This window comes from Tachysurus vachellii, chromosome 24 (assembly GCF_030014155.1).
Source record: "Tachysurus vachellii isolate PV-2020 chromosome 24, HZAU_Pvac_v1, whole genome shotgun sequence".
NCBI lineage: Eukaryota > Metazoa > Chordata > Actinopteri > Siluriformes > Bagridae > Tachysurus > Tachysurus vachellii.
In genome coordinates, this window is record NC_083483.1 from 7632956 (window position 1) to 7657848 (window position 24893).

At 36.1% G+C, this 24893-nt stretch overlaps 2 protein-coding genes across 4 annotated transcripts in view; one reads left to right on the top strand and one right to left on the bottom strand.

Moving 5' to 3' along the window:
• The window catches only part of gpm6ba (glycoprotein M6Ba), a 36379-nt gene extending 20915 nt beyond the window's left edge, over positions 1 to 15464 (top strand). For 2 of the 3 annotated variants that reach the window (XM_060860202.1, XM_060860201.1), the window contains exons 2-7: positions 6936 to 7122; positions 8093 to 8249; positions 9172 to 9340; positions 9658 to 9731; positions 10159 to 10224; positions 12538 to 15464. In XM_060860202.1, the coding sequence (XP_060716185.1) occupies positions 6936 to 7122; positions 8093 to 8249; positions 9172 to 9340; positions 9658 to 9731; positions 10159 to 10224; positions 12538 to 12690 (806 nt within the window). In that variant the 3' untranslated portion in view covers positions 12691 to 15464. Of the gene's footprint in view, positions 1 to 6935; positions 7123 to 8092; positions 8250 to 9171; positions 9341 to 9657; positions 9732 to 10158; positions 10225 to 11043; positions 11921 to 12537 lie in introns of those variants that run through there. The other variant, XM_060860203.1, reaches the window with a different exon arrangement.
• Positions 15465 to 20095: 4631 nt separating this feature from the next.
• On the bottom strand, positions 20096 to 22781 carry rab9a (RAB9A, member RAS oncogene family). Its single transcript, XM_060860200.1, has 2 exons — positions 22505 to 22781; positions 20096 to 21240 (listed from the first exon to the last, which is right to left on the bottom strand). Exon 2 carries the CDS (start codon positions 21216 to 21218, stop codon positions 20610 to 20612), a length of 609 nt encoding a protein of 202 aa, XP_060716183.1. The 5' UTR covers positions 21219 to 21240; positions 22505 to 22781; the 3' UTR covers positions 20096 to 20609.
• Between the last annotated feature and the right edge of the window lie 2112 nt (positions 22782 to 24893).

Genomic DNA, 24893 nt, shown 5'->3' on the forward strand with positions numbered 1-24893 from the left:
TTCTGGGTCTTGTGCAGTGTCAGCTATTAATGCGGCACAGAACCGGAACAAATGACCCGTTCACAAACCATCTGAGCCGCAGGGACTGAAAAGAAGCAAAAAGGGCATCATCTCGCCATCCCCCAGCCTACCGACACATGCACACCATCTGTGTATTAAAAAATAAGGGAAAAACTTTGGGACATAGTGTTATTTGAAAATAATAATTTTCAGGGTGGTAATGTTTCTCACGCTATGCTGTATCACAATGTCTGGTCGTACTTTATTCCTTTGTACTGTTATAATGGTTGTATGATTTGTTATAAAATGACATGGATCCATTATTCTACACGTTCACGTTGGCAGAAATGATGAACGGGATTATGGCATAAGGAAAAAAGAATTATATGTATGCTAGCTTCATGACTCTGTGTTACAGTCTACAGGCATCATTCAGGTTTCAGACACACCCAGTGGCTTGTTACCCTCTGCTGTTTATTATTATATGCACGGTTAAAGTTAAGCTTACCCACATAGACATTTTGCCTTGCTCTTTCTCACTCTTGTGCTGTTTCCATCTCTCTCAAACTGACACTCTCTGTCTCTCACACACACCCTGGGGGTACATGTGTGTGGGAAGTGTGTGGAAACTGTGGCAACGCTGAGACCGTCAACTGCGCTCAATTGGGTCATGGGTAACATGCTTCCATGACAACCACTTTTCACTGGCCCCTGGGCCGAAAAATGCTTTTTGCTCACTCTGCTTCTCTTTCGCTTACTCTCCCTGTCCGTCTGTCTCTCTGTTCGTTTGCTTGTTGTCACATGATTTCTTTTTCATTTCACTAATTCTTGGTCTGAACTGCCTGGCATTGACTCGACTGTACTGCTCTCCAAGGGAACAGATTTTTTTCAGCTTTATGGGGAACATCAGAGATAAACAGCGGAACATGCTGAAAGCCTTCAGAAAGCTGCAGTAGATGCACACTGAGCCTAGTGTTCAGCTGTGGAGAGAGGAAGTCTTTTGTATTGTTTTTAAATTGTTGCCAGGCCTCTTTGAAGCATTTTGGATACAGCATGGTGATTTTTCCTTGCAATCATTTTTTAAACCTAGGATTGTTTCATTAGAACACTAGTTGATCAAAACTGGAATTGGGTTTGGGTACAAAAATGTTTTCAGAATGGTCGTCAATGCATGAGAGGTGCTAGGAAAAAGTTAAGCAAAACTGACAAAATAATATATTTTAGCTCTTTTTCTGTTTCAGCCAAAAATTTTAAGTTTTGTTTTTATTTTTAATTACGTTTGACAGAAAATGTATCTTGGCATCCCAAAAAAAATAGTGTCATCTGATATAAATTTTTATATCTAAAACATTAGCAGTAACGTTATAGGTAAATCATTTTGCACATTATTTTGTTTATATTTTGTGCAACTCAGTATGGAGTTGGGGATTGGGTATGGGGATTCTGTGAAATTTTATCAGACAACTGATTATAATTTGTTATATGTATTTTATTTATTTATTTATTTTTTTTATAAAATATGACATACGTGCATACATGATGTGAATACGTGATGTTCAGCAACATCATGTGCACATTTGCACTGAACTGTTTTTTGAGTCCCGTGCACTCTTTTTGTGCGTACGTGCCTGCAACATTTTCTGACAAACTTGTTTGCTTGTTCTTCTTCCCAAGATATAGACAAATCAGTCTTTTATACCACAGTGGACGTATACAGGACAATGTATTTACTAAAACCTTTTTCTGAACACATAAAGCATCACATGAGCAATGTTCTGAATCCAACATGCTCCCCTTTAATGAACATGGCTGTCCCATATCATAGCTTCATATCTGATTGTCAGCTCCCGCTCACGTAAAATTCATGAGCACTTGCTCACGCAAATTTTTTTGTTTGCCATGCCTTCCTGTACACTCAGACTCAGACGGTAACAAAGAGTGCTAACGGCCTTCTGGATAATTTCTGCTCCAAATATTGAGATCTGCTCTCATCAAACATCCGCTTGCTAATATTGTATTAATGCAGGTCAGGTCTGAGTAGCCTCATCTGACCTTACTCACCCGACACAGGCTGAATCTAAATGCTGAATAAATTGACAGAGATGAAAGTTGAACTTATCTCTTAACCAGGAGCAGTGCTATCTCAGACGTTTACATTAATTAACTCCTTTCCTTTTGGCTTTAACCGGGCTTGGAGTCTGTTCTTAGTTCGTTTTTATTCATTATCTTGCCTTTGGAGAATGTTCCTATGGTAAATTTGCTTTATTGATGGTATTAATCTTAGGTACATCAGAAGAAGCAATAATGTTTTAGAGCCTGGTATGCCTGCTGTTTTAATGTGGGTTAAGTCGTTAGTTTCCCAGCACAGAGCCCTCAGCTACCAGCAGTTCATACACACATGTTTGCAGCAGGAGGCAGGAAGAATCAGAGATGAGTAACTGAGGTAAGAGTTGTAATTTCTTTCATTAAGTGACAAAATAAATACATGGCAGAGTGCAAAAATAAATTATGTAAACTAAATAATGATGTCCTTTTTATTAAAAAGATGATTCAGAGACTCATTGGCCCATAATATTTGTTGTAATGAGTAAGTTATTGATTTCCTATACATTAAAAAAACAGATCTATCCAACTAGTTCACTTTCTAACTTTCAATGCAGATGAGAGAGATGAGAAAAAGAATTATCACATAATATACAGTCATTTTTCTTACATATCACATGTCTAGCTGACAAAGTATTAATCATAAGCAGTTTATAGAAAGAGCAACAAAGTGTTAAATGGATTGTTAAGCAATGTTAATGTGATAACAAATGTCAGTGTATGTTCATCCATAGACAGATTTGAGTCTCTTTTTTTATTTAAATATTCAGTCAGTTGTAATTTGACAGACTTACGGCTCCTGCTGGAAACAGGAAAAAAAATTATGGACCCATAATTCAACCCATCATGTTGAGAAGGAACAGCTATTTCTCTGTCAGCCATATCAATATAGAAATCTTCTCCTCTTCCATTAACCAGTATTACTGACAGCTAGTTTGATTTTAGCCTTAGTATTTTGTCAGAAATACACAATAGATAGATTAGAGGTTCTTTTTATTATCTAAACAATTTGTCTGTGATTTAAAATGAAATATTTACAGGCATTTCTATGCTTTGAGGGTTAGAATACTAGAATGCTAGAATTGGTAGGATGTTGGTGATCCACAAAATCTTTGTTTTTTTTATAGAACCTGGGGTACCCCAGAAACCAGAGATTCTTCTCTAAGCAGTTTTTTTAATTTATAGATGATAAGTTTCAGAATTAACAATTACTTAATGTACTTTACTTCCAAAATGGGAGGAAAATAAGTAACTAGTCTAAAAAATATATTTAATATCTGTTTAATATTTAGATATATTATATATAGATATATAATATATTAATTAAAGTTTAATATTTAAAACTGTTTATTGACATAGTACAGTGGACCTGTAGACTCATTAATTGTGTACTTAGAAATGACATTATTGTATGTTACATGAATGGTTTACGTCTAAAACCGTATTTAAGCCCAGTACTGGAGTTTCACTCTGTATCGAGGCAGCCAGTGTGGCCACCAAATCTTATTTTGCCTCATTACACCATGAGTCTTAATTGGATAAATCAATTATGTAACATTCCTTCATGCTCTTATGCAATCACTCATCAGAACTTCAGCTCCTCACTCAGCACTCACTGCTTCTCAGGCTTAACTCTTTCCTTTCACATGATCTTCGATAAATATTACAACTCGTTCCAAAACTGCAGCCTGAGAACAGCAGCTCCGTCTTCCCTTGCTGTCCTTTGTTCTGTTTAAAGGAGATAATTACTTGGATTTACAGCTATTAAATACTGTAAAATGCATGTTTTTAGTTATTAGTTAGTGTAATTATCATGTTTCATTTTGACCGCTGTCTGTCTCCTTTTTCATCACCAAAATAAACAGCAACATTCTAGCACCAGATTGGCCATGCGTGTTTTGGTGGGTGTGGTTTGAAAGGGAAATGCTAAAAATCTATTTGTTTGGATTTTGGTTTTCCAAACATAAACAAATTTACCAAAACTACTGACTGTACCTTAAATACAGTAGTGTGTATCTAACACTGCAGTGCAACATAGCAGACCAAAGTGTCATAGCATTCCAAGTGTGTTTCTTGATATGACTGTACAGTAATGGTTTTTTGACAAAGAGGAAGCGCTCGTTTCTTCACGTCGTCCGCTTCACTGTGATTGGAAAGTGTTCAGGATGCCGATGGAAAAGGGTTTCCATGGAAACACTAAAGTGGAATGCGCAAGAGCATGTGATTGTAACACCCTCTTTTATTCTCAGTCTGTGTATGTGTGTATGCCTGTGTGTGTGTGCGTGTGTGTGTTTTAGCAGACCTATTTTAACAGCTATTATATAAGATTCAAATGATCAAAGAACATTATATTTTCCCTCTAGGTCTATTGTCTCCATTTTGCCCATATCACCATACCTGAATCTCAACACACCCAACAAAGCAAATCTCACCAAACCTAAAAAAGCAAAAACATCACTTTTCGTAAAATGCAAAGCTTACCCAGTTTTACTGCATTTTACTCCGTCATTTTATGGCATCTAATTTATATATATACAATAACTTTGATCACAGGTTAATTTGTTAGACTTTTATGGCTCCTGCTGATTGCAGCAGTGCTGCAGGATGCATTAAAGGGCAGCGCTGTGGAACAGATGGTTGTGTAATTTCCAGGTGACGGTATGGCTTGGAAATAAATTTGCATCACTAACTGGATGAGAGGGTCAAAATTCTCAAGCTTTCAAGGACTTTACTTCCATGGTTTGTCCTGGGTTATGGTTCTTGGCTTTGTTTGTTTGTTTTTTGCCATGCCAAAGATTTACTTCTTTATCAGTGAGCTGTTAAAAAATTCTTTGGTGTTGAGAAACAATTTAGGAAGTTACTTTCTATGCATACTCCAAATTTTAGTGTGATGGTTCATTGTATGAACCAAAATAATAGATTTTGACTCATGTGCTTTGCTTAGTAATGAAATGAAACAGTTGGTTTATTGTCTGCTTCTGCAGAAATTACTAAAATTCAGCATGCAGTGCATCCTGTGAATATACTAAGTATGGTTAAGTTACCAGAATCATAGGCAGCAAAAAGAGATTCAGATCTTATGCAAGATCCCCCATTTGACAAAAAGTTGCAGCCATATCTACAGTGTGACCAATTACCATAAACTGTGCCCTTTTTCACCATATTATTTCAAAATTCACATAGTATGCTAGTGTGTGATATGGGAGGTAGCCATTATCACCAGCTCTCCCTTTGAATTTATACTATAGAAGACTGAAAATGGACAATACACCAGATAATAATGTTAGTATTATACTTCAGTAGGTGACTGAATGAGTACCATACCGTATGAGTACCATACATAGGCTTCTTCTTGTTCTTGTTCTTTTTCTTCATCTTCTTCTTCGTCTTCTTCTTCATATGTTTAAATGGGCATATAATTTTTAATGTTCCCCATGCCTGCAGTGTGACAATGACAAGTATTTAAAAGATGTGAAGTACCTTTCCCCGTCAGTGATATTTCCAAGAAAGACATTTCAAGGATGGAAATCGTAGGGGAATTTGTGATGATTCATTTGGTTGAGATTGGTTTCGGTATCACTATTCCTTCAGTGTCTACATAATTTCCTTTTGAATTAGGGTCAAAGCCACTGGGTCATTAAAAACATTTGCTCATGTATTTCAAAGACTTGCTCAATGTTATGTATAAAAAGGGATAAATGAAATAAAATGTTATTATTATTGCTTTGTTCTCTAATTTCCACCGATAAGGAAGTTCTAATTTGATTTGGTTTAACTGGTATGACACAGCTAACAAGTTTTGGTTAACTGAATGTTTATTGATTGCTTTGACATAGCATTGCTACAATATTTTTATTTGTTGGAAAGTTAACAGGAATACTGAATGTATGATATGTCTTATATCTGGAAACATTTTGAATCGAGCAATCGATTAGAATATCATATTTTTAGAATAGAGCGGTTATGTTACAGCCTAACCTAACCACAAAGTTTGTCCAACACATTACTAAATGTTTTCATAAAGGTCTCTGTAAGCTCCTGCTGTTTGTGACCATGATTATTTGAAAATAACTAATATGAATTTGTTACAATGAGTCTCATCTACACTGTAGATCTTAAACCACATGTCTTGGGCTTTTGCCTTTGAAGCACTACAGCTACCAAACCAAGAGGCTTGTACAGTAACTCTATCATTCCACAGTCCTGGAATGAGCTTCTTTTTCCAGGAAAATTTTATTCTCTTTCCAACAATTGCTAAAGCCTCCATTGGTTGAAAGTATTCTTTGGAGGTATTTCTTAGACTACTGTTGCACTGTTAGGAAGGAGTTTTAGACACTTTTCTTTCAGGGTACATATTTTCCAAGTACTTTTCATTGTTGTATACTCAGCTGTTAAACTGTATAAATACACCTGCTGTAAATGACTGTAACTAATTGGACAATGACACATATTTGTGTCTCTGATTCTTAAAGGAAACAGTAATTAATATGTCTAACTGTAAAATATCGGCTTTAATGGAAACTCAAATTTTCACAGTTTAAATGTTTGTCCACATTAACAAAGTGAACTAAAGAAGACATACAGTATTTGATGCCCAATGCTCCTTTAGACCTGCATTAGAGCTATGTTGGAAATGTGTGGTGCTTTTGGCATGCATTTGATACTATGAACGATACTAATTAACCTCATTTATTGCCACACATTAGCCCCAGAGCCAGAAAATCATTAAATCTGGCTAATGTGCAGTGAGTACAGTCATCCCAACTGCTGCCGTGTCTCACTAATCTAATGTTGCGTTATAATCACTTTCTTGTCTTTTTCTCATACTGCAGGTTGCTTGGACTGCTGCATTAAATGTCTGGGAGGTGTCCCTTACGCCTCACTGGTGGCCACCATCCTGTGCTTCTCAGGCGTGGCTCTGTTCTGCGGCTGCGGGCATGTGGCACTGACGAGCACCATGACAATGCTGGAGAACCACTTCTCCCACATCACAGCCGACCATGCCACCCTTGGTGACGTGTGAGTGTGGGGGTGGGGGGATAGAAATAAATGTGCATGCAAATTCTGACGGGTGTTAAGGTGAATATATATACCAGAAGATATGGAAAAAGGTGACAGAAAATAATAACTGTGGATTTGCTTCCATATCCATTTACAGTAATTTACATTTTACGAGCTGTGTGCATTTTGGTTGGTGGTTTTGTGGACTTAATATATAAATATGTACGGAAAAGAAAGAAGGGGAGTAGGAGGGGTAGGGAGGGACATGGAGACATAGCAAGAAACAGGAAATAGGACTGTATTTTAGGTAACATTATGTTTCACCATCTGCTGCAGTCTTGTATATTGTTTCTGAATATATGTGACCAAAATGCCTGTGAACATCACTGTATAACCAACCGCTATATGTGCCAGATTATTGTTTTTAACTCCAGGCTAAAGTCATAGGGTTAAGCCTGCAGAACTTCCTCAACACCCGATTACAAAAATTACTTAACGTTCTTGACTAATTCTTTTATTTTGGGGTAAGGAATAATTGATGATGGGTCACCACAAAGGTGGTGACACAAAATATCCCAAATCCTACAATTGTTGTAGCTACAAGAATCAACTGCAGTTACTTCGGCCATTAGGAGACAATAATTAGCATATTCAGATTACATTAGTATTACTATTTGAATTATAGAGCATTAAAAAATATTTTTATAATAAAAATGCTGAGTGAATAAAATGTGTTTTCATTTCATACTGGGATTTCTAAACAAAGCTGAAGTAACAAATCTGACTTGGAAAAAAATACACTGTTTAAAACCAAGTTAAGTACAAAAATAATTTTAAAAATATTTTTAGTGGATGAAATTTGAATGAATAGATGAAATGAACATATATCATAGTGTAACACTACATTATAGCAATAGTATGCACATTTTAGGACAAACCTATATCATTTAGATAAATAAATAGTTTTTATTCTGTATTTTCTTTCCAGTGTTCAGATTCTGCAGTACATCATCTATGGCATTGCTTCTTTCTTCTTCCTGTACGGCATCATCCTGCTGGCTGAGGGCTTTTACACAACCAGCGCAGTCAAGGAGATGCACAGCGAGTTCAAGACCACTGTGTGTGGCCGCTGCATCAGTGCCATGGTGAGAATTGGGCACACACACATGCTTGTACACATACACACACACACACACACACACAAAACATCATACATTCTGTGCACATGCAGGTCAGGGACAACCCTGGAGCACCTGTAAAGCATGGTTTGTGCTTTATAGTATAGTTTTCCTATAGTATAACACTGATATTTAAAGCCTTCTAGGTATGTGAATATGAGTTTACATGTGCAGTAGCTCTAATCCCCATGGATCAGGCTTAACTAGGTCAGCATATTATTACATTGACTCCTGTATCTCTGGTTATGCCAAAATGACCTACTTCATGTTTCATGAAAATTATTTTGAACCCATATACTTGCCTCACAACATCAGTGAACAATGAAATTGAGGGTTTGTGTTTATTTAAAATACTACTGATCATATTACTGATATTTGAGGGAATGTTATGTACTGGCAATTTAAAAATCACCTTTACAATTTTATTGCTGTGAATAAAAATAGAAGTGAACATCAGAGTTAAGACAGAAAAATAGGATTATGATCTGTTATTAATTACTCATGTACTGGTGTATAATTGGCTCCTGAGATATACCTAAGAATTTACCCTGTAACTTCAAATGTTCATACATAAACAAAATGTATGGACTTATATATAAAGGTTTTTGCTAAAGAGCAGTTTTAGCTCCTGGTAGTTTAGCCACGCTTTATGAATATGACCTAAGGATGTAAAAGAGTCTCACATTCAGTGTATATCATACAAATGTAATTCAATTAAATGTTTTTAGCTTAAACATTCATTATGAATATTTTTCATTATGTTGTGCTACACTGTTATTATATGAAATTCATACAGATAGTGTCATTATGTTACACCTATACTATGCTCACACTAATATATGGCTTTATTCTATGTATTAAAATTACAAATACACTGTTTTACCTGCAGTTTGTGTTCCTGACCTACATCTTGGGCTTGGCTTGGCTGGGCATCTTTGGTTTCTCCGCTGTGCCAGTCTTCCTCTTCTACAACATGTGGACCACATGCGCTGCCATGAAGTCTCCCATTGCCAACCTCACCTCTATCGACAACATCTGTGTGGATGTGAGGCAGTACGGTGAGTAAAAGGATAAGAGGTGGAATGAAACAGAATGCAGCCGTACTGCTTTGTGCAATCTAATTTGAATTGATCAGCCATAAAGAGCCTGGCTTGTTGCCTGTTATAGAGAAAAAAGACAGGTACAATAAAGGTTTATCTCTGTTCCCTAAGGAACAGTTGGTATAAATGTGCCCTCAGGAATTCAGAATGTGATTATAAATAGTATTTTGTATGTAATATGTGGTCGGTCAGATTTAAGAAAAAGAATATAACATATTGTGTACATAAAAACATGATGTCTCTGATAAAACTGTTGTGTTCTGTTGTATCTTCAGGAGTCATTCCCTGGAATGCAGATCCTGGGAAAGCATGTGGACAAACCTTGGCTGACATTTGCAACACCAGCGAGGTAAAGTTCAACCCACTCTTCAAAATGTTCACGTGAGAGAACCCTATTAAAACTTTGAAAGTGAAACAAAGGCATTACAATTTTTAGAATTACCTAAAGTGACTTATACCACAATGAAACATATTGCCATATATTTGGTTTATATTCTCTAATAACCATGATTACATTACTTAAATAACAAGATGATAAAATCTTTTGGACTTAACAATACTAATGGAAAAAAAGTGCTTAGCTTGTTGTACTTAACTGAGAATATGGAAAGCTGTAATGGATATACAGTATAAGAAGAGATGCACTTGGTCAATGAGGCTAACATTACAATGTAATGAATAAAAAATTGTGTTAAAAGTGTTGTTTTATTTATACTTATATGAACAAACAGTATCTGTGAGTGAATTATTCTCACATATCTTTCCTTTCACTGCAGTTCTATTTGTCCTACCATCTCTACATTGTTGCGTGTGCTGGAGCTGGAGCCACTGTGATTGCACTGGTAATATATATAAAAACCGTATTATTTTTCCACATGTTCAACAAATGGCATGTATTTACATCTTACCATAACTTTTTTGCACCACCCAAGGAAACAAGTGAAGACTGTTGTCATGGTGATTCATGAATTTATTCATTGTAGCTATGGACTTCTAAATATTCATGTTTTGTTTATGACATATATGGAGGCTAGACATATCTTTAGATTTAGCATTAAAAATGACAGGATTTGTGATTTTACAACCCATGCAGAGAAGTGTGTGCTCTCTCACTCCCACAGATTCTAGGTTCACTTGGACCACTCCCATCCACTCCCACGAACATTCCAACCACTCCTACCTTGAAACTCTGACCAGTCCCACCCAATCCCACAGATACTCTGTCCTCTCCCACCTACAGTACTTCTTTAGGAACTAAAGAAGATCATTTCTACTTAATCCATCAGATATTCTGACCACTCCTACCCTCTCCAATAGATACTCTGACCACTGTCTCAAACTCCCACAGACACACTGACATTCCCACTGACATTCCCACACTCTGAACAATTCCAACACACTCTGAATTGATACTCTGACCACTCTTATCCAATCACACAGATACTTTTACCACTCCCACTACTCCCACAGATACTCTGACTTAAATTTAAAATTCATGCTCAGTCAATTTTAGCGCAAAAACAACACGAGGGTTAACCTCCAAATGCCAAAGTTTCATTGTCTAATGCTCAGTGTGCTTGTGCAAATGTGATTCCCATTTATAAAGGATTGAGGTCCACATCACCCACTTGCTCTCTTCTCCTCTGCTCTCTTCCTCCTAGCTCATCTACATGATGGCCACCACGTATAACTATGCCGTGCTGAAGTTTAAGAGCCACGACCACAGCCACACCACTAAGTTCTAAAACTTGCACTTTCGAGAGGGCAGGCACAAAGTGTAGACAATGTTTTGACAGAAAAGAAGAGGTAGAAGAGGGTTGAGGGATGTAGAAAGGGAGATAGAGCAAAGCAAGTGTGCTACTGACACTATGGACTATGCTGTAGCTTACTGAGGATTATATTGATCATCAAGAACATGTAGTGCAGTAAATTGTGTCTTGTTGTAGTCAAAAGATTTGGTCTGGTTTCTAGAGAATGTTTACTCAGTTCATCCATGTCAATGACAAGTTAGTCTTAAATCCATTGACGTCCATAAAACCTGTCATATTAACGTTAACCTAAGTCCACTAGAAACATCTCCAGTCATGTGTGTGCTATAGAATCTAATGAGTAAGAAGTCTCAGGCCCAGGATCAGTATTAATGGACTTGTTCTGTCCATTACTTTGTACCATAAATGCCCTGAGGCACCAGTCGTCAAAGCCACGGCAGTTCAAATACTACAGCCTGAAAGAGTTTATTTAGTGGATTAATGCAGTGAAGGAAAGGTCACTAGTAACATTTGGTGCAATGTTTGATCCCAATTCAACTCTGACATTCACTTTTCATCAATTGTACCTGTGAAGGGCATGAATTGTACTTTTACAGATCCTGAGAGTTTTCCGGCTTTGAGCTATGTAATGTTTCTTGTGGATTTTACTGACTTTTGGCCATCTTTGTACTTTTTATTCACTGTCAAGTTTGGTTATATAGAATTGCTTCCAAGTAGAGGCTCTTTTCTAAATCTTAATTGGAAATAAACAATTATTATACAGAACAAGTGCTCTCTGTCTTTTTACTTAGTGAAACAATGTTAGGTGTAGGTGCCTGCTGCTATCTAACAGAGAACATTATTACGAAGTTCAGTAAGTATTCGACAGGTTTTAAGTAGGTTAGATTGTAATATTTAAGAACTAACAATTTTGCAATGTTCTTAAAACATCTTCTGTAATACTAGTTATACAGTGTTATAAGAACATTGTTCACATTTTTTCCAGTTAGCCGATAAAAACTAACTATATAAAAATGTTTGTAGCAATTATTCCTAGAACAGTTCAGAAAATGTTCTGCTAACCAAAAATTGTTAGCTGGTTTACCTGATAGAAAAATTGTAGCTTAGCTTGACCTTTTAACTAACATACATCTTACCCTAAATTAACATCATAGCCATGTTTCACATTACCGTTCACTTACATCAACTAAAACACTGTGTACATTTAATTAAAATTTTTATTTTCTTTTTAAAATCGACTTATAGATGCTAACCGAATTGTAGCCTAACTCTTATAGCTAGTTTTATCTGACTAACCCACTCACTGCTAATCGCTCCCCCTTCTCTTTCTCTTCCTCCCTTTTTTCTTCCTCCCATTCTTCCTTGTCCTCATTCGTCTTCTTGCAGGTGCACTACCTGATGATCTTGTCGGCAAACTGGGCGTATCTGAAAGGCGCGTGCCAGCAGACTCATGCCTACCAGGACATCAAGACCAAGGACGACGGCGAGCTGCAGGATGTGCAGTCGCGCTCAAAGGAGGGCCTCAACTCATATTCGTAAACAACACATCAACTTCATTCCACAACTAAACACACACACACACACACACAGACACACACACACACACATACACACACACGCACACACACAAAACAGAACAGAGCTAACTAACATGGCCTAGTAGTGTGCTACAGCAACAGTGTGTTATAGAGCAGTTATGACCATGATACAAGGCCATTTATCGTTTTTACATGACGGTCATAAGATGTGTTTTACTCCACTTTGGTAAGTAAGATGGTATGGAAATGCATGCATGATATTCAGAATAATTTCAGATTATTTCTGTGCTTTTTGTTAAAGACCAGTGGTTAAAACTGAAGTAAAAATTCCAGGTTACGACTGTTGACACTGTTGACGTAACACACAACCTCACAGCACTTACTGTCTGCACTAACATGCTACAGACATTTTGCAGGAACTGAGTGAACTTGTATGAATGTTGTTGTTTTTTTAATACTTAATAACGTATGACTGGTTTAATATGAAACTTCTCTGATGTCTTTCTCTCTCGCTCTTGGTTAATGGTTTCCTAAACAGCTTTTTTTTTACTACTAACATTTTTTTTTTAATTTGGTTTCTTTTTTATACTGGTACTTGAGACCATGGATAGAAAAATGGTAGATGCCACATTAGCTGCTGCTGCTAGAGTTAGACGGAAGGTTTTTGAAAGGTCTGTAAAATACAATAAATGGAGTGAAACTGACAGCAAGACAGTGGTGCAGGTTGTTGCAGGTAGGACATAAACAAAAACCAGCATTCATGTTTTGATCAAATATTTAATTATATCACCACCAATAATTAAAATGGATAATAATAATAATAATAATAATAATAATAATAATAATAATAATAATAATAATTATTATTATTATTATTATTATTATTTATTTCTCAATTGGCAAAATATCAGTAATAAGATATTTTAAATTAATGTAAGTTAGAAATGTATTAAAACAAAATTGATATATATTAATGGAGAAAGAATCTACAACAATATGATATTCAATGCATTTTCATTAACTGAGCACAAACTGTTCAGATTGTTAGCCTGGTTGGACTTCAGATTAGACATATTCCACCTTGATCAGGCTTCTAAATATATGTCTTTTTTAGTCCACATCAACTCTAACATCTTGTATATGATAGAAAAAGTAAACATTTTTATCTACAATAAGATTAGGTCAAACCGATAACTGGTGCAAATGACAACAGTGTCAATAAGTCTTTAGTTTATTTAATTTCCACAAAACCACTGTTTTACAAATATTCTTTCTCTTAATTGTACAACATTCAAATCAAATCGGTGAATTAATCCTAAAAACATAGAAAGTGGAAGCTCTGCTTTCACATCTAGCTCAGCATTAAGCGTGAGGCATTTAGCGTTTTTATATCTGTGCTTGATATGTTGCACTATTATGAAATGAAATTCTCATATATTTATTCAGATTTATTTAGCCACAAAAAAAAGTGTGTTTTGTGGCTAAATGAAATGATTATTCATTGTAACCTAATTAACAAACAAATCAGTGACAGCAATTCTGAAAAAAAATTAAAAGTACAGAAAACTGGGTTTTAATTTTGGATTCATAATAAATGATTATTATTAGATTTAATCTAAGATTAAACATGAGGGAAGTGTATGAATTGAAATAGGAAAATTTAAAGATAGGAATTAAAAAATGAAGAAAATCAGCAAGAGGAAAAATAAATTAAAAAATAAGATTAACAGTAGAACGGAAATTCCATACATAATCAAACAGATTAAATAAAACACTGCATGTGAACATAAATAAATAAATAAAGAGCTCCTGGTGGTTGTGTTTTCCTCCCAATCTCCACAACTGTAAATGTTCATTCAGGATTGAAGATCATGTTTCCCTGCAACGACCAGCACAGAAACGAGTGTTAAATATTAAAATCATGTGACATCATGTGACATTTCTGGTAAAGAGTGAAAACAACATGTGTAAAATGTCTCATAGTGATAGTGTTCAAAATATAACAAAAATAATTATTTCACTTGCTGGTCCTCCCGCCTGTTTCCCCCTGATAATATTTAACTTTTTAAAATATGCTTTTGGTGGTTTTTGCTCTTTTCTTGTGGAATGTTTCATGGCTTAATATATATACCAAGTTTTGTGATTCAATCAGTGATTTCTTTTATTATGTGCATATAAACATCATCCCAAAAACTGCCATGTACAAGTACAGAATTTTCCATGATTTTCTGGTATTTTATAATTAAGCCTTGCTTTCATAGCATTTATATATATAAAGTAGTGTAAATCTTTTTATCGCTGGTTTCAATTTTCTCTCTTACAACACGACTCTTCTTTCAGACTTCTTTTTTGAAAGCATGTTAGTGTTGTCCACTCATACAGTGCTAAATATTAAAGTTTCTTGCTCCATGTTCTGTTCTGTTTAAAGGGGACGTAACTGCAGGGATGTGCCCACAAGTACTTTTTTTTGTATAAAAAGATGTGTGCCTGGATGTTTTTATCGTTCCCTCGTTATTGCATGATGGAAAGATGATTGTCTTCTTTTTTGCTTTCACTCTGTAGGTGATGTGTAGTCCACTGTTCTGATGAATTCTGATAGGCAGTGTTTTTCCCTCTTCTTCCACTCATCCCCTAAAAATAACTAGCCATTGTACGTTGATGGGATTGTAGTCCTAGATGTTTCATAGTCCATTTAATTTGAAAAGTTTTATGAATCCTGTAAAGTGATTTTTGTAACCTTCTCTAGTAAAAATGATATTTTCTATGATCAACAAATGCTGCGTTTGGTCTTTATTCACCAAACCCACTTTGGAAAAGGTGCTTATTTGTTGCTTCATATACAGAGTGCATTAAATACATTATGCTTTTAGATGTTTTATCTACTTACATTTACATTTACAGCATTTGGCAGACGCCCTTATCCAGAGCGACATACATAAGTGCTTAAATCTCTAACACTGGATACATTAATGCTGGTTCACTACAGTAAGTTACATACTTAAGAAACCATGAGTTTAAAACATTGTTCATTGTACTTAGACATGATTGCATGCTTATTGATAATCAGAATCATTTTCACATTTGAGCTAATGTATCTAAGATACGAGGGTATTAATGCCCTGTCAACAAATAGTAAAGTTTGAGAAGTCCTAGAGTCTAATAAGAAGCTTTTACTGGATTCTAATTAGACTTTCCATCATATCTCAGGACCATTCATATAAGATTCCTTTCTGTAAGAATATTCTTAAATATCTGCTAATAGAATTTTTAAACGGGATCCATTTGAGTCACACAATACAAGAGAATTAGATTTATAAAATGTGACCAAATTTGTTCATAATCTATAGATAAAATCTATTTTAAGGATCTGAGTTCTGGGCATATCACTTTGCTAGGTTATTTATACAGCAGTTTAAAAATGTAAATAGTTTTAATACACAAGTTGTCTGTTGTTGTTTTTTTCCAGTAATAATCAAATACTTAACAATAATAATTGAGTTATGATCGGTGCCTTTGAAATCAATTTCAACATAAATAATTAAATCTTTACTGACTATACATTCTGCCAAAGCTAACAGGGTCTAAGATTTTGAACAATAATATAAAAACACCACATACTACTACACCACACTTCATTTTGTGTCTAAAACTAAAAACAAAGAGCATTTCAGGTTTATGATGATGATGATGATGATGATGATGATGATGATGATGATGATGAAGAAGAAGAAGAAGAAGAAGAAGAAGAAGAAGAAGAAGCACAGTGCAAAAAGCTCAGGGTGCTCATGATAGCACCCTGGAGCATAAAGGGTTAAGGGCACAACAAAGGAGGTTTTTAAAATTCTACACACAGGGCAAAGGTGAGAATCGAACCCTCAACCATGAAAGTGTGTGGAGGTCCATAGAGGGGGGGATTTTTATGGAAGGTTAAAATCTATAGTTAAAAAATATAGATTCTATATACGTTAAAGCTTTCTGTATGGAGATGTTTATTGAACATTTTTGGAAGGAGCCTTCAGTGTCAGTACTTTGTAACAGCCGAATCTTTACCTATTGTTCCACAGAAAAGCCTTCAGTAGTAGACAAAAGACGAAGTGTTTAAGGTTTTTTTACATGTTGCTTTATTTAGTCTTTTATTATTGATTCACCATCTTATGTAAAAGAAGAAGAAGAAGAAGAAGAAGAAGAAGAAGAAGAAGAAGAGGTTTGGCAGTGCTGTGGCTTGAACCCAATGCTGGCTAATGTTGCTGGGCAAATGTGCTGAACTGATTTACATATTCTGGACATTATAGCACTCAGATTACATCTCTGCACACATACTTTTTAAATGCTGCTACAACACTTTTGCACTCCAAACAGACTGTATACTGCTTTAAATATCTGTCTTGTAGTTTACTGTATTGTCTGTAATTGTAATGTTAACAGGTTAATTCTTACTTTTTAGCAGTTAGTTCTGTGTTGTCTTATGTAGCTTTGTGTCTTTATGTAGCACCAGGGTCCTGGAGAAATGTTTCATTTCATTGTGTACTGCATCAGTATATATGTTTGAAATGATAATAAAAGCCTGTGGACTTACACACACGCAGACACAAACTCACACAAATCTGACAGACTTTTGATGCCATCTTGTGGGGATATGAAATATTAAACATAGCACCATTTTGGAAATGTCATTTTAACAGTTCATTGTATGAAATTATGAGTTTACTGCTAAGTACATAAATATGCCTTTTGTACAAAATGAAGAAGGCCAAAAAAGCAGGTCATTTAGGGCATTAACTGTGACAGGCTTTACAGATGGTTTTAATGACAATTCTAAAAAAATGTACAGAGAGGACATCATGGTAAATCTTACTTTTGGCTCTTTTGAAACTATTTTCTTGTCCTATAGTATTCATTGTTATCCTCATGCATTTTGATTTAAAATGACCTCTTCTGAGTGACCAAAATGATTATTTCACCTAGTGGTCCATCCATCCCTGAGCCAGATTATCCCTGGGGACTCAGGGAACAAGGCAGCCTGGAGGGGTGCAAATACATCTCATGGCACAATAATACACACACTTCATACAAATTAAAGAATGATTTATCAGATTGAAAAGAAATACCCAGAGAAAACCCCAGAAATTACAGGGGAAAACATGCAAATACTACATACAGGGCGTGGAGGTCCCCAGAGGGGGTGATATGAAGCTTTCTGTATGGAGATGTTTACTGAACATTTTTGGAAGGAGCCTTCAGTGTCAGTGCTTTGTAACAGCTGTATCTTTACCTATTGTTCCACAGAAAAGCCTTCAGATATAGACACCAGACAAAGTGCTTAAGGTTTTTTTACATGTTGCTTTACTTAGTCTTTTATTATTGATTCACCATCTTATGTAAATGCTATTTACTTTATAAAATACTTCACATATTAGTAATATATAGTGAGAAACTGTATGGAATCAATGTCATGGTGATCAATTAAAATCACAAATTCACCAAAACAATAGAGTTTACTTATATTTTAGACTTAAAGGACTTTAAGCACTCATATGACTGTGTGGCCACTTCCAACTCCACCACCATCATGAAGTTTGCTGACAACACCTTTGTGGTGGGCCTTATCTCCAACAACGACGAGACAGCCTACCTACAGGAGACTAAAAACCTGGAGAGATGGTGCCAGGAGAACAATCTTCTCCTGAACGTCAGCAAGACTAAGGAGTTGATAGTGGACTTCAGCACACAGCAGGAGCGGTCATACCAACCACTAAATATCAACGGGACCCCAGTGGACAGTTTCCGGTAACTGGGTGTTCACATCACATAGGACCTGTCTTGGTCCTGTCACATCAACACCCTGGTGAAGAAGGCCCAGCAGCATCTGTACCATCTGAGACGATTACAGTAAGGGACTTCAAACTACACTCTTAGGTGCTAAAGACTTTCTACACCTGCACCAACACAGAGAGAATGAGGAGAAGCTTCTTCCCGCAGGCCATTCGGAGTTTAAACCAGGAAACACCCAGGATCTAGATCTAGTACTGGACCTCTCCTCTTCACTGTTTTTCTGCACACCATTTTTGCACTGACACATTAACTCTGGACTTGCACAGCACAGCATCACTTTATACACACCATACTGCACATGGACACTTTAAGGACAATAATTAAAACCATACGCATTTATGTATCTTTATGTATATGTATATACATTATTTTTCACATTTTATATACTTTTTTTATTTATCTACCTCATTTGGTTATATTTTTTATCCCAAATTGCATTCCTTATGTTTGAATACCGGACAGATGCAAAAAGCATTTCACTGCATGCCGTACTCTGTATGTGTGTATGTGACAAATAAAATTTGATTTGATTAAATTAAAGGACTGCTATTCATTAAGGATTAAATTTGTGTTTCAATACTAAAAAGAAGTGAGTTTTTGTAGGGTAACTTGTGATGAACTGTAGGAGAAGTATGAACATTTATGAATAGCTTGATTTTTGGAAGCGTATTCCAAACCCTCATTTATTTATATCAGACCCATATTTATATGCTTTGGAAGCACTTTACAACCCCTTATTTATTTGCAACAAATTGACAGAGATGTGAAACAGATTACAGAGAAAACACAGCAGGTATTAAGTCAATATATACAAAACATTCTTAGTTATGAAGCTAAGAGGGAAAAAGAATCACACCAAATTTGCAATAAATTAAACTCTAAAATGGCAAACCATTAAATTAAAAGTGATTGCAGTTTCATTAGGACCAACATACTTAAAAAGATGATAATAGAAAAAAGTGTTACATTCTAGATGTAAATAAGGTAAGGCCTTTGTAATGTGTAGTTAAAATAAAATAGCTGGAAAATAAAATAGTACATGTACACAGTATAAGCTCTTAAGTGAAGGTCTGGCACCTCACTGCAACCGGGCAGTTATTATGGTGTGTTAGAGTTTGTTTATTTTTGTAATGTAGAAACACCAGGTAGATGATGCTTAAAACACAGGACAGGACTATTTCATTTGCCACTAGAGTGTTCTTTCAAGTGTTTCTGAAAGCTACCCAAATTAATATATATCGAATATTAATCAGAGGAGTAAAGGCACTGTGGAAAAACAAAAAAGATCCTCAAATAATATGTTCAGTCAAAATGTTTTTAGCACACATCCTGGAATACCTTTCCACCCCCATAATTATATTTATATCAACATGTTTATCTAAAACGTGAAAACATCCTCAAATTCTTTTAGTATTCTAATATAGCCATCCACTTGGCTAGTGTGTTTTCCCTAAACTATTAAATCAGCATGCACTTGAACGTAAACATCCATGTTTACTTACAACATTTAAAATGTCCTGTCAAAATGCAATTTATGTGTAAGGAACCTGATTAAATAAAAACACGTCACATAATGAGTGTAAGTGGTTATACACATTTAATAGTTTCAAAACTTTGTTTCACTTCAGTGTAGTCAAAACCCGGACTGGTTTGGTATACATTAAACTCTATTCTTCTTAAGCGCTTGGGGCCTGAAAAAGGCTCTCAATGCAAAAACTGCAGGACTTATTTTTGGAGCCACAGTTTCGTGCACACCAGTGCCAACTGCTTTGCAGAAACTCCAACAGACTCTGAAGGTTTTTGGTAATCTGGGTCATATTGAATGTGTTATAACAGTTAGTCAAATCCATGTGTGTAATAATGCTGAATGTGTTTCTGTACTCACGCAAAACCATGTGGTCTAATATTGTTAATTATTTTAACTCAAATCCAGTTTCTTTGACTTATTTACTTAGACAATCAATATATTCTGGATGACTAAAAACCTTGACAGACTTACTGGGGGCTGTACAAATGCTCTGTTAACTCCTTAAAAGTCACTTAGGCAGCTTTAAATGGTCTGACTGATTTAGCCAAAACCTCCAGCTGTTACAAACAACAGCGACTGCCAGAGCGTGGCTTCCTGCGCAAATCCACAACATCTGAGGGCATGACGTGTGCTTGACGATCCTCCAGTGCCAACACACGCCTTGCAGCCTCTTCAAAAGCCTTAGCGACATTTGTTGAATCCTTGGCACTAGTTTCAAAATACGGGTGGCCGCCATTTTCAAAACACCAACGCTGCGCCTCTTCAGTGGTCACCTGCCGTTCCACCACATCGATTTTATTGCCTAAAATGATGAAAGGGAAGCTCTCAGGCTCCTTAACGTCAGCGTAGTAGGCAAACTCCTTCCTCCAGTGCCCAAGGTTAAGAAAGCTTTGTGCGTCGTCCACACCAAACGTTAGAAGGCAGCAGTCAGAGCCCCGGTAGAATGGCGTGCGCAGGCTTCGAAAGCGCTCCTGACCAGCAGTGTCCCAAATCTGCAGGGTGACCCGATACCCATCAACCTCTAGCTCTTTGTTGAGAAATTCAACGCCGATGGTGTGGAAGAGGTGTGCATCAAACTTGTCCGAAACATAGCGGTTCATGAGGGAGGACTTGCCCACGCCGCCATCCCCAAGCAGGATCATCTTTAGTAGAGATGACTTGGCTGCCATGGTGAGGAAATTAATGTGAAACCTGACACACAAACACACACAAAAAAAAAACATTTAGGGAACCATTTGTTAGGAAGAAGTTACCTGGCTTAAAATTGGAAAAGCTCCTGCTGATATAGTGACCATCATCATCTACCAATTCAACAGCGCATCCTATGAATGATTCTTTTTTCCCCTCAGTTTGGACACATTCCAATTCCCACCCACTGTTCCACTTCATACACTGTACCAGTCCCACATACAGTACAATGTCAGCCTTGTTGTTTTTAAAAGAGAATTGTCGCCCACCAATCAAACAATAACGACACAGTAACTGGCACACTTTATAGATAGATGGAGTAGAGGAGAGCTGAAAACTGTACAGAGGCACATGAAACACAGTATATGTAAAGCTAAAAATTTACTTATATCGCAGGTGCAGGCTGAAAGGTGAACAAGATGACTATGTTTAGAAAAAACGCAAATCATTGGTTTGTCTCAAAGACAAACTAACCACAAAATACATCAAGATTATTTTGTGGTTAGTTTGTCTCAAAGACAAATTAACCACAAAATACATCAAGATTATTTTGTCTACTGAAGGACTTCAATGAGACAATGTGTGAGATTTTAGCTGCTTGGATGAATTTGTGTGACAGAGGGTCATTCGTTGCAAAAGTTAGCCTAGGATCATGTGAGGGGTAAACAAAAAAAAAAAAAAAAACAACGCACAGTCAATAATATTTCTCCTCCTTTCTTTTAAATGTCCATCTCAGTGACCTAAAAGATTAAACACTGCAGTAAGGAGTAAAAGTCAAAACTGGTTAGACGAGAAGGAAAAAAACCGCATACTGCAAATTGTTTTCTGTCAGTCACTGAACACAAATTGGTCAAACGAACAAATAAATAAAAGGTTGTTTTTATTCATGACAGACAACACCGAAGAGACGCCATGTAGGAGAGTTAGTAGTGACATTAAGCTAACTCTGTGATTACAGACTAGCTACTAAAATACACGCTAAGCTAAAAACAAAACACAAAACAAAACAACGATCTCACACCTTTATCCCGAATGTTTAAGGAGTAAAAGAGAAATATATAAATGATATAACAGCTGACCACAAGTCAGCATGAAAGCTTAAAATAATTTGTCCAAGCTTCCTGTATTGATTAGCATTCATGCTAGCTTTAAAGCAAAACTATCTGTACAACTTTTAGAAAACTTGTCATGCTCCCAAAACTCGATATCATATTTATAATAGTTGCTGCAAATGAAACAGCTATTTTTCAGGAAAGGGTTTGGTTACCTTTATAGTTCAGCGACGATTAGTGAAGAGCTGTGTGTGTGTGCCGCCATTTCTCCGGTCTTGTGGGGATTTTTCCGAGTCATGGCGCCCCGGGAATCTTCCCTGATATTCATATGAGCAGACAGACACTTTTACGCACAGATTAAGGCACTTTTTAACCCATTTAATCTGTTAAATTACTGTAAAAATCGGTTACATGTCTTAAAGCAGCCAGTCAGGTGCCGAGTGTATGAGGCAACACGTCTTTATCAGTTATTTATTGTTGATGTCAGCAAACATACAGCACTTTATCAATAACCAAGTCTCATTGACGCGCAATGGCGACACCACAATGTAAAGAAAATCCTTGCCTAATCATTAACACACTTGTTTATCCTCAGGGTGAGGTGGGTATCAACTGTTTTCAAATAAAAGTAATAACATTTAGGAACAAAAATAACTTTAGTTTAGAGCCGAGAGTCGATTGCAAAGAGTCGATTCTCCAAACTATTATAATGAATTACGAGATGACTCCAAATCTGTCAGTATTTTACTTAAAAAAAAAAAAAAACACGTATTTTTAAAAATGTCATAATAAAGCAATATCACCAAATATTAAATGAGACTAAAAATGATTTATTTAGCTTTAACTAGATAACTATATTTACCCTACCTAAAATGGCACCAAATGTCTAATAGTGACAAGTTATATTCATGCATATTGTTACATTTACATATTTATATTAACATGGATATTTGTTACATTTACATTTTCTGCCCTCTATTTTAATGTTTGCTAATGAGAAATTAGAATTTCCACAAAGTTAGAGGTTATAGATTCTATAGAACATATAGACTATAGGTTATCTCCTATTATTTAGTATATTTTCATCCCACCCAAACAGTTGCATAAGGTATTAAAGCTTGTCACAGACCTAAATAAAGTACAAATAATGCCAGTCTATTACTATAAGTATGTCATAATTTTATCTTCACTGCAATCACCAGTTTCACTTTCATAAAACTTGATTTATCTCTCAACAAACAGTACAACAAATAATAACTTGGGTCATAGTGCACTTAAAAGAAACTCAACAAATCAGATAACTGCAAAGCTACAAGCCTACAGTGTACAAAGTCTGTGCATTGATGCATGCAGCTTTCTCCAGCAAAGCATCTTGGGTAAACTGCCCCCAGACTGCAGATTACTAAGTCACATGCTTGCTGCACATGTGGCACTGTAGGGGTCACATGTCTGCAGGAAGGTGGTGGAGTTTAGGCCTGATTTAGTGCATTCTTTCTTTTCTCTGGTGATGACTGAGAATCTCTTAAATGAGAAAGCATTACACAACACAGGCATAGCATCTAATAATATTCATATCACATGCAAACGTTCAGATGATAGTCTTTGTTTTTGTGAAACATAAACATTAGAATCTACATTAACCAACATCTGTGCATATTGAACTGTCAATCAAGGTGTGGTTGCTTCCATTTAATTTTACATTTCTATTCTATTACATTTCTGTTATCAGTAAAACTGATAAAGTGACATTGTACATGTAGAGCAGAAGATCTGTGTTTCTGTAATTAGGGCAATGCAGAAAACTATCATTTTAGCATGCACAGATGAATTTTATACATAAGAAATGTTGCAATTAAAATAGTAGCCTTCCTGTTTAAACAAAAAATTTTATTACACTTGATATGTAAAGGGGGGGCACGGTGGCTTAGTGGTTAGCACGTTCGCCTCACACCTCCAGGGTCGGGGTTCGATTCCCGCCTCCACCTTTTGTGTGTGGAGTTTGCATGTTCTCCCCGTGCCTCGGGGGTTTCCTCCGGGTACTCCGGTTTCCTCCCCCGGTCCAAAGACATGCATGGTAGGTTGATTGGCATCTCTGGAAAATTGTCCCTAGTGTGTGATTGCGTGAGTGAATGAGAGTGTGTGTGTGCCCTGCGATGGGTTGGCACTCCGTCCAGGGTGTATCCTGCCTTGATGCCCAATGATGCCTGAGATAGGCACAGGCTCCCCGTGACCCGAGGTAGTTCGGATAAGCGGTAGAAGATGAATGAATGAATGATATGTAAAGGACAAAAGAAAATCTCTGTGTTAAGATTTGCAATAAATAAGTTTCATTCATTCAATTATTCATCTTCTGTGCCAGATTTATTCTGGTTAGGGTAGGCCATTTAAAAGGAGTTGAACAACAAAATAAATGAACTCCAGACATATTTTTAATCCTGGATTTATTCCAAGTTATAATGATTAACAGAAATGTTTATAATATACCTGTGTTCATATACAAAACAAAAAAAGTTTAAATTTATAATAGTGAGAGTAATGTAGTGATAAATGTAATAAATATTTTTAATAAATTAATATGGGCCTTGTAAGGGAGATCTGGAGCCT